The sequence below is a fragment of the Maniola jurtina genome, chromosome 19, assembly GCF_905333055.1.
Source record: "Maniola jurtina chromosome 19, ilManJurt1.1, whole genome shotgun sequence".
Taxonomy (NCBI): Eukaryota; Metazoa; Arthropoda; class Insecta; order Lepidoptera; family Nymphalidae; genus Maniola; species Maniola jurtina.
The window spans coordinates 6,420,655-6,432,188 of NC_060047.1; the positions used below are offsets into that span (position 1 = coordinate 6,420,655).

General features: G+C 38.5%; 1 protein-coding gene across 1 annotated transcript; it reads left to right on the forward strand.

The window, feature by feature from the left end:
* Positions 1-6,813: 6,813 nt before the first annotated feature.
* LOC123875141 lies at positions 6,814-10,010 on the forward strand. Its single transcript, XM_045920823.1, has 5 exons — positions 6,814-7,063; positions 7,680-7,846; positions 8,174-8,367; positions 9,097-9,310; positions 9,782-10,010. The coding sequence occupies exons 1-5, from the start codon at positions 6,986-6,988 to the stop codon at positions 9,984-9,986; spliced, it is 858 nt and encodes a 285-aa protein (XP_045776779.1). The 5' UTR covers positions 6,814-6,985; the 3' UTR covers positions 9,987-10,010.
* Positions 10,011-11,534: the final 1,524 nt, after the last annotated feature.

Genomic DNA, 11,534 nt, shown 5'->3' on the forward strand with positions numbered 1-11,534 from the left:
AACAGGTAAAACCCCGTTGAGGTATTACCCACAAAGCTGCCTTAAGGTACTGTCTCTTCAGAACATCATGTTGGACAAAATTGAGCGAAAGAGAAACGTCAGTAGAAAAAGGAAGTCGTCTCTCATCAACATCCGGGAATGGACCGAGAAATCCAACTTAGCATAACTTTTTCGTTTGGCAAAAGACAGGAAATTATATGATTAGATGACGACCAACCTCCAATAGTGATAGGCACGTGAAGAAGACGTAGAAATTTGCCTGAATATGATATTTAGATCCACTAAAGAAAAAACGCGAGTCAGACTCGTGCACCGAGGGTTCCGCACTCAGGTATTTTTTCCGACATTTTGCATGATAAATCAAAAACTATGATGCATATAAATAAATAATAATCTGTTTTAGAATGTACACGTAAAAACCCTTTCATATGTTATGCCACTTGGTATAGCTATCCTACTTAGAAAATTGAAAATACTACCTAATGATTTTTTCATGAACACATTTTCTTTTGGGATGTAACCACAAATTCACGGGAATCGGAGTTTTTCCTTTATTTGTGCTTAAAGATCTACCTATCTCCCAAATTTCATGATTCTAGATCAACGGGAAGTAGGTACCCTATAGGTTTTCTTGACAGACACGACAGACGGACAGACGGATAGACGGACAGGCGGACAGAAAGACAGACAACAACGTAATCCTATAAATAAGGGTTCCATTTTTCCTATTAAGGTACGGAACCCTAAGGTCCATCATCATACCTAGGTTACGTAAATTGATTTAAAGGTGTCCGTTAGTCAATGTTTGTATAATACGACAAACAAATCACTGGCGTTTTCCTATCACACTCGGCACGCCCCTGTAATGCATCGTGTGGCTTGTTTGCTCGGTGGCATGCCATGGCACATGACACATGTTCGGGAACACCTGTGGGTACACCGTTTATTATATGTAGCTATGTTTGAAGAACGCTAAATTGAAATACGAAACAAACTACTAAAATACGTGTGCTGATTTTCTTTGCTATTAACTGATTTTAGGAGTTTTGTTTTACATTTAAATACAATTCATGTCTTGCGTGATTTGGTTCACAAATAATTTTTGAGGTATGTATTTTAAAATGGGAGTAGGTGCAATTAAAAAATTATTAAAACCATCCTAGTCCTAATTCCTAATGTCCTAATTCCTAATTAATGTGAAAGTTTGGATGTTTGTTACGCTAAAATAACTGAATTGATTTTGATGGATTTTGGAATGGAGATGGCTTATAATCCTATCCTGAATTAAGATACTTTTTATCCCAGCAAATCAATTTTTCTCAGGGACATTTTTAATTTTGCTACATAAAAAATAACACATTCTAAGAGACAAAAATGTATGACAAAAATGTCTATAAGCCATGTGTGTAAGCACTGTGTGTAAATTTTTATAAGTATGAGCTCAGAATAAACTGTAATCAGATATTATCTTCCACGTAGAAAATTATGAATTTTAATATTTATGATTTGGCTGAGAGAGTTCATATTACTTCATCTCAAAGGTAGGCATGGAAAATGAAGTTGTAATAAATCCTTTATACATTTCGTTGAAGCTTGTAATTGCTTTCTGTACAGGTGTTTTACGTACAGATATTTGATGTATATATATTCAATGTACGACTGATGTTGCTGGATATATAGTAGCGCCGTGTTCTCTACCAGGGTAGTAATAAAAACAAAAGAAATGAACACTAAAAAAATATATATTATAATTCACTATTTAAAGTTACAATTTCTTTGGAAACAACAACACGCTACAAGAGGCTAGGGGCAACTAACCAATTTCGCTACGCCGTCGCACGCGTAGCCTCTAAAATGCCTATTTACTAGTGCCTCTACATCACACCACCCCAAATTTTTATCTTAATAAAAATTAAACAAATACAAATTTCCGCAACCTTAATTTTATTTCACAATATTCGTTCTTTATTTTTCGACAACCCTAACAATGTTTCCGATCCGCTTACCCAACAAATCATAATTTAAACACGTCACCCAGTTAAAGTGTTCCTTTGATTCGATGCATGGTACATCTCTTAACACATTATACTTGAGATGAGGTCACTAGAACTTGAGCGGGTGGCGACGGGGTCGCTGTGGCAAGTCCACTTACAATTGTTGCTATGCCCGCGCCATCCAGCCTACGTTGCACTCAACACTTCGAATGTTGGTTACATTACATTTTACATTTACACACTATCCAATAAACTATAACAATCGTCAACCACTCTAACACTCCCAATAATAAGATTTAGTTATGTTTTCTAATAAAAAATAATATATGCGGATCGGGGCCATTTTACAATACTTATTTCGTAATACTTATTGCTTAATTGCTAGTTGATACTCAAATTATTCTACTGATACCTAACGGGCGTTTTGCTGACTCTCCCACTCCGAGTAGTACGGATTGTATGAGTCGGCAAAACGTCATCGTCACTAAATCTACATTTTTTCTTACATGACGTTTCACCCGGCGTTTGTCGTGGATTTTCGATATCCAGGACAAAAGCCGGTTTCAACCTGTCAATAGAAATAAGTGCTTGTCTATTGGGTAACTGTACTAAGTATGCTTTTTCCAACCGCTTTATGACGTCATAGGGACCGTCATACGGTGGTTGTAGACACTTACGCATTACATCGTTTCTAACAAAAACTTTTTTACAGTCTTTTAAAGCAGGGTGCACAAAAATAGTTCGAGAGTCTCTCTGTGTCTCGGGTTTTGGTCTTAAATTACTAATTACCTGTTTCAACTGCTTTAGGTACTCATCACCGTCCGTTATTTTATTATCCGATGGTTCGAAAAATTCTCCAGGGAGCCTCAGAGTTCGCCCGAAGGTTAATTCCGCGGCACTTACCCCTGTGTCACTGCGTGGTGCTGCACGTAGTCCCATCATAATGGTGTGCATTTCTTCAACCCACGATCTATTGTCCTTTAATCTCGCCATTAAGGCGGCCTTAAAACTACGATGCCATCGTTCGATCATGCCATTACTTTGTGGATGGTACGGTGTCGTCCTAAACTTATGAACCCCTAAATATTTCATTAACTGTCTAAAGAGACTGCTTTCAAATTGCTTTCCTTGATCTGAGCTCAAATTAATAAAACACCCATGTCTAGTAATCCATCCTTCATACACGAGTTTGGCTACTGTCTTCGCACAAATATCTTTAATTGGAAATGCTTCCGGCCAACCCGTTTCTCTATCTATCATTGTAAGACAATACCTGTAGCCTTCCTCTGAAATAGTGAATGGACCTGTAATGTCAATGTGTAAATGACACATTCTATCTACTTTTGCAAATTGCCCTAAAGGTGACATAGTGTGTCTGTGAACCTTTGCTTTTTGACACTCTATGCACGACCTAGCCCAAATACCTATATCTTTATTCATCCCAGGCCAAAAATAATTATTAGTTACCATTTTCCTTGTTGTTCTAATGCCAGGATGGCTGATGTTATGTATTGCTTCGTATGCGATACGCCTAAACTGTTTTGGTAAGTAAGGTCTAGCCTTATCGCCTCGCAAGTTACAAACAATCGGCTTATTTACACTCGGCAAGTCAATTTTTATTAGTCTCGTATTACCGTTTTTTGTTCCTAACAATTCTGTGAGCTCTTTGTCGTTCGCTTGCGCAATAGCCACTTCTGTGAAGTCAAGTACAGACGGGCACGAAATTGTTTCAACGCGCGATAACGCGTCCGCGGGCGCATTCTCTTCGCCTTTTGTATAGCGTATATCCGTCGTGAACTCACTAATAAATAATAACTGACGGGTCCTTCGCGGCGTTTCTTTACTACTACTTAGCTTTTTAAACGCAAACGTTAACGGCTTATGATCTGTATACAAAACGAGATCTCTACCTTCGAACATGTTCCTAAAATATTGCACTGACAAATAAAGCGAAAGTAACTCCCTGTCGTAGGTACTGTACTTTTGTTGCGTGTCAGTCAATTTTTTCGAAAAATAACCTAACGGAACCCACTCGTTATTTACTCTTTGTTGTAATGTGCCTCCAACACAACTATTTGACGCGTCTGCCATTATAGCAAGCACTTGACCTGTTATCGGATACGCTAACAAAGCAGCGTTCTGTAAATTCAACTTGCATTGTTCGAAAGCTTGAACAGCACTTTCTGTCCACACTATACTACTTTTGTCACGTTTCTTTGCTCCGTGAAGATACTTATTTAATTCAGCTTGATATTCGGCTGCCTGACGCAAATGACTTCTATAGAAATTTACCATGCCCAGAAATCTACGAAGTTCCTCTACCGTTTTCGGTCTGGGAAAGTCTACAATGGCTTGGACCTTGCTTGGCAACGGTCTTAAGCCACTGGCTGAGACCTCATGACCCAGAAACTCAACTTTATCTTGTGAAAACGCACACTTTGCTAAATTAATAGTTAACCCAACTTGTTGTAGTCTTTCAAAAACGGCCTCTAAATGTTTTTCGTGGAGCGAACTATTTTCGCTAGCTATTATTAAATCATCTAAGTATGAAAAAACAAATTCTGCTTTATAATTTGCGCAATCCGGGTTATTTTGTTGAAAATTTGCCTCTAAATCCTGTAAAACATAATTATTCATGAAACGTTGAAATGTTTGTGCTGCGTTTCTTAAACCGAAAGACATACATGGCCATTCAAATAAACCAAAAGGTGTAATGATTGCTGTTTTCTCCACGTCATCCTCTGCTATCGGAATAAAATGATACGCTCGGTTAATATCAATCCTGCTAAATACTTTCTTATCAGCTAAAATAAACGTAAAATCCTTTATGTGAGGAATTGGGTATCTATCAGGCTTCGTAATTGCATTCAGCGCTCTATAGTCTCCACACGGCCTTATATTCCCATCTTTTTTAGGTACAACGTGTAGAGGACTCGCCCACGCACTCTTTGACGGGCGGCAAATACCCATTTCCTGCATAAGGCGAAATTCTTCTCTTACCTTTTTAAATCGGTCCGGCGGCAGTGGCCTTGGGCGCGCATGCACCGGAGGTCCCGAAGTCTCGATGTGGTGTCTTACGCTGTGACGTGGTGGTTCTTTGAACGTCGCTGGCATTGTCAATTCTGGGAACCTACTTAGGAGAGAATAACATGGATGCGATTCGGCTATAGTAAAAATAGATGAATGCTCCGAGTTTACTATAGTGGAAATTACATACATGTTAGTCTCCTGATCTAACAATCGTCTGTTTCTTAAGTCTACTAACAAATTATACTTAGCTAAAAAATCCGCTCCTAAAATGGGTTGTTTAACGTCGGCTATTACAAAAGTCCACTTAAACGCACGACGCAATCTTAAATTTAACACTAGAGTCTTTGTTCCGAAAGTTTGTATTTCACTACCATTCGCGGCATAAAGTTTGTATTTATTATTCATTGCACTATCACACACTGATTTATAACTTTTGGGCAACACTGAAATGTTCGCACCTGTGTCTATTAAATAACGTATGCCATTGTCTTTATCCGTAATACATAAACGGTGGTTCCCTAATTCGACGCAGGTACCCACCGGTTCCACCTGCATCTTTACTAGTTTTCCTGCTGCTTATTCCAGGTGCACGGCTGTTCGCAGCGATTAGCTCTCTGCCTGTATCTAAAATGATGCACGCAGAGCCAGTCCGGGCTATCCGGGGTACGTCTGGACCTGTTGTCGTCTCGTCCTCTGGAACGCGAACGACCACGGAACCTTCCGCGACCTCGCCTGCCTCGCCAACTGTCTCTGTACTTGTCCAGCTGGTCCAACCTTGCATGTATCCTGGCTATTTCAGCTGCCATCGAAGAATTTCCGGGTACCGCCTCCTTTGCTGCCACTTCTGCTACTGGTTGGGACTTCATAGTTTCCATTACTTTGTCAGCAATCACGGCTAGTCTATCTAGATCTTTAGCTTCTGTCGCAGCCAGAACGCCTCGTGCTGCTGCTGGTAGCAGGTTCTGCCATAAAACGCTTAGGGTCTCATTATTAATTTTACCCCTGGCCAGATCCTGCATTTTCCGGAGGAGGTGGCTGGGTTTCTGATCACCCAGTTCCATCTCCCCGATGAGCTTCTGTATCTGGCGGTTCTCCGACTCTTCATATATGTTGAGCAACCTTTCTTTAAGTACCTCGTACTTACGCACCTCCGGAGGATTGATCAGGATGTCCGTCACCTGTTGAATGACATCCTTACTCAGCTTGGATACCACTAAGTTATACTTGGATGCGTCTCCTTGTTTTTGTGGTGCTAGTATTGCTTCCAGCTGGATAAACCAGACCCTAGGTTGGTCGGTCCAAAACTCCGGGATCTTCGACGTGAGAGATATCGACGCTAGATACGTGTCTTCATCCTTCACTACTGTCGTAGGTTGCGCCATTTTTAAAGTTTTTTAGTTTTTCACTTCCTACGTGTTAATTTGAGTTGCCCTAGCTTACGTTACTTTACTTTATTTTAATTAAGAAAATTAACACGCGCTACCCTGGTAGTTCAAAGTCCGAGTCACCAATGTACAGGTGTTTTACGTACAGATATTTGATGTATATATATTCAATGTACGACTGATGTTGCTGGATATATAGTAGCGCCGTGTTCTCTACCAGGGTAGTAATAAAAACAAAAGAAATGAACACTAAAAAAATATATATTATAATTCACTATTTAAAGTTACAATTTCTTTGGAAACAACAACACGCTACAAGAGGCTAGGGGCAACTAACCAATTTCGCTACGCCGTCGCACGCGTAGCCTCTAAAATGCCTATTTACTAGTGCCTCTACACTTTCTACTAAAATGTCAGTCATATGATAGTTCAGTCAGAAATTTGTTTCCCCCAAAAGCAAAATGATCCCTAAATTCACTAAACTATGAGTGTAATTCGTATAACTGGTGTTTGTAATTGAATTAAAAGTTTGTTTCGGAATTTGGCCCCTCTCGTAGTTTTGTTTGTAAAGTAGTCATGTTCGCGGGATTCACAGTATCGATATTAGCTTGTGTTATATTTTTGGAAGCTGTGAAATGCTCTCCCAATTGCAGGGTAGGATTTTTATCATTAATTTTACTGTAGTTTTGTACGCATTGCTATTTTTGCACTAACTATTCATTCATTTTCTATCCATTAACATTCTCCACTTATACGTATATCCGCTCCACTTTATAATATACAAGTATGTATTTACTCCGGTCTGGCCTGGTAGGAGGCTTTGGCCGTGGCTAGTTATCACCCTACCAGCAAAACCGCGCCGCCTAGCGATTTAGCTTTCCGGTACGATGTACGGTTCCGTGTAGAAGCCAAAGGGTTGTGGGTTTAATAAAAACTGCCATACCCGTTCTCGGTTAGCCCGCTTCTATCTTAGACTGCACCATCACTTACCACCAGGTGAGATTGCAGTTAAGGGCTTACTTGTATCTGAACAAAAAAAACTACGATACTGCAACTTGGTCGTTGGTTGGTTTGATTAATTTTATTATTATTAATGAACAAAAAAATTCTTTCATACGAACCTTTACTTGGTAAATTACGAACACAACAAAGAAAAATCAGCTAAATTGGTCGAGTTATTCTCAAGCGATGCTCTTTCAAAGTCTTTCATTCATGAGGAAATTGATTTTTATTATGTATTGTATATAGATTTGATTTACTTTTGTACTAGGACAGCAGGAGTAGCCACTTACGATTAGACGGAGGTTTATGTTTTGAAATTCCACCATGGCAGCACCAGCCTGTAGAAGTAGAGAAACATTTGAATAAGATACGTGATACGTGGGGAAATTCCGAACGACGGAACACGAGGCTTCCAAAATTTCCATTAGATAATCGGTAAGTTAAGGGTAAAAAGGCCTTCAATATCAAGTTTTACCCTGAAGACCAGATTTTCGCTTGCTACGATTACGCTTGATACAGTATTAAGAGACTAAAAAAATATGTATCTATATATTCATATATTCGAAACTTTTTTTTTTTTAAATATTACAATAAAACTTAAAGCTAGCCTTATCTAATTACTATACAAATCATGCCCGCGTAGAATGGTGCCAAGAATACTGGCTGCATTTCCGCGTTGGACAGCCAGGCTGATCCGTTGCGCAAAAAATGAGCCAGCCCTTCTGTCAAAATAAATAAACTAAAATAAATTGTCCTTTTTAGAGAAGTTAACCGATATGTGGATACAGTAATAGCCCCTTTCTTAGACACTTATCACAGAAACATCCAAAATTCCTACCAGCAGTTGACGAATACGATACTCAAAAAGATCAAAGATGAAATCAACGTCGCTATAAGGAAGAAGCACAAAATCTATACCGAGCTCACGGAGTTGGCGGATACCTTAAAAGTTCCAGGTATTTTATTTCTGATACTCATACATTACTTGACATGAGTAGGTGTTCCCTGTTCCCAAATCATTCATCTATAAAAATAGGTAAGCCCAATCGTGAAAGCTTCGACCATCTTACTAGATTTTTACAAATATTTTTAACCTTTTTGCGAGTTACGAAGAATAAACCAATCGATGACGAGAATCTACGGTTGTGATCAGTTCTTCAGACTCTCGTTGGGCACTGTTGATCATTGGGGAACATTCTTTCGCTTCTGACTAAATAAGTATCGCTAAATAATTCAAAGATTTCCCTTTGTATTAAAATTACTTTCACCGGATAAACAAACTACTTAATTATGCGAAGCGAAACCGTTCCGTTGTGAATAATTTATACGGTGATTGATGAGTTTCGAGAAATCCTTCACTTTTATATTAAGTAGGCTTGTTTCAAATAAAAATACTTAGGTAGAAATTTATATTATATTATAATTTACGCTGCCTGTAATGTTTTTAAGATTTATAGTCTAAAAAAAAATTATGATAATTCCTTGATATCTTTTATTTTCTAAACTAGGATTACAGTATCAACGTCTCAGGCTATTATTTAGTTGATTCACCTCAATTCATAAAGGTCTTCGCACATTACATAGACTCGCCGCCAACTCGGCTCACGGTAAAGCGTGGAAAGTGAGCTCTGTATAGTCGTAAGTTAAATAATTTCATAATTGATTTAGCTTCTACTGTTCCACAGCCATGTGCGATGAAGAGCGTCGAGCATCGCGCACGTTGGCAAGCAAGCACGTTGCCCTCATTTACAAGTGCACGGAGCACGCTCGCTCCTCCATAGCAGAGATGGGCAAGTACGCGGAAGAGATGATCACAATTACCCGAAATCACATGGATGTTGCTCTAACTGAAGTGGCTGAGAATTTAAAGATTGATGAGACAGCCCGAAACACCAAAATGTAAGTAGGGGCATTTTATATGTGTCTATTCTGAGTGGCACATTAACTAAAGAAACTGTCCATTTCCGATTTAGAAAGTTCACATAGAGCGATTGCTTTAATCTCGTGACCATAACACATAATAATATAGTCTAAGCGTTTAATAACTTAAGAATTTTGGACCGAATGTTGTACAAAAATAGATTTGTCTGGCTTATTTTTTATGATAATATACAAAAGCTTTTAAATATGTGAAATAATCTGGATTCTGCAAATTCTAAAATTATGACTAAATTTTGAAATTGGGAAAAATTAGAAAGCCCTGAGTTAAACTTTTCAAGAAGATATTAACCGTGCAATTTTCCGTCCCTATCCGTTCTATATTAAATAGCAGATCTACGCGCAGTCAACGTTAACTTGAAAAGTTTCAATCCTCGAACAAAAGTTCGACCAAAGATAATCATGACAATAAAAACCTAATTACAATTTCAGAGTGAATGTGACAGCCTACCTCAAAGAACTATCCAAAGCAGCTGTAGCCCTAGGATATGAGTTAGACCTCAGTCTCACCAACGCCAGACGCCATAACGAACAGTCTTGTGAGAAACTGACTAACTGTTGTAACAAGGCCAGGAGGAACACTGACGAAGCTGTCTCGACTTTACGTGAACATTTGTATCAATGTGTTTATGCTTAACTGCTTAAATATATCAAAATAAATCAACGGTTGTTTTTTTTTTTGGATCCCGTAGTAAAACAAGGAACTTGTGTCGTTTTGCCTTTTGTTCATCTGTGCGTTTTCTGTGTCATCATCATTATGATCAACCCATCGGCGCGTGCAGGCCCACTCAGCACGGGTCTGCTCTCAGAATAAAATGCCATGTCTGTCTATGTACCATATCCATTTTAAAAATAGCCTATAAGAGATGTTAAAGGCCATAGCTCATTAGAGACACCCAGCACCCGACCAGCACTGCCTCGCCTCGTGCGATTAGTATTCTTTATAATATGGACTTCTGTGGGCAAACGTTCACTGCATCAACTCTGTAACGTCAGCGAGCAAGGCGATCTGTCATAGGTCTGTCAGGACCTGTCATTACGCAGTTTATGTAGTCATCGTATGTTCATAGAAGTCCATATAAACAGTATACTAACCACATGAGGCGAGGCGGTGCTGGTCGGGTGCCGCTGGCTCTAATGAGCTATGACCTTAAGATTGTTAAGTACAGTTTTAGAATCTTAATACCACTGCAAAAGAGTGTATTTAAATGAAAAAAAAAACAAGCCAAAAACAAATCTAATTGTAAAGTGACCTACAAATCTAAATTTTAGTCCAGGAATAGTTTTGAAAGTAGCTAACTTTCCAAACGAATGTCCTGCTTACAATCAAAATACTGAAACAAAAGCTGCACTAGATTAAAATGTCCGTATGAGTGAAAACCAAGCAATAACTATTATTGCTTCCATTTAAGCATAGGTACCTACAGAAAATCGTAATCCACTCGCTAAGGCATAAAAGTAGCAATCTCTTCAAACATTTATAGCGAAATAGTATTTCATAATAAAACTTTATTTGCCGTATTCGGTTTAATTCCAAAGGTATTGTTTGAAGGTTGTTCACACCTTTAGCACTGATTAAATTGAAAATGGGTTCGCTCTTTACATTATTCATTCGTATGATAAAACCTCTTTGTATTTTAATAACGTCTACTGAACCTTTGGAAATTTACTCACCCGAAAATCTGTACAAATAACATGATGAAGGGTACAATTTCTCTATTTCGTTTTATTACATTAGTTATTATTTTTGAATATGTACTACCACTCTTAATTGTACATCCATATACCTACTTTGCTTTAAGGAAAAGTAGGTTTTTAACCCCCGACCCAAAAAGAGGGGTGTTATAAGTTTGACGTGTGTATCTGTGTATCTATCTGTGGCATCGTAGCTCCTAAACTAATGAACCGATTTACATTTAGTTTTTTTGTTTGAAAGGTGGCTTGATCGAAAGTGTTCTTAGCTATACCTACCTATGTATATAATCGAAGAAAATTGGTTCAGCCGTTTGAAAGTTATTAGCTCTTTTCTAGTTTTCTTATAGAGGTTTTTGTGTCGGGGGTTTTTTAAATTTTGAGTTATTATTGAAAATTCGATGACACGTAACCCCTTTGATAGGGAGCAGCTCTCGTGGTAAGTATCAATGCAGTCAAGATTGAAGCAGAGTATCTAGGCAGAAGTATGAGA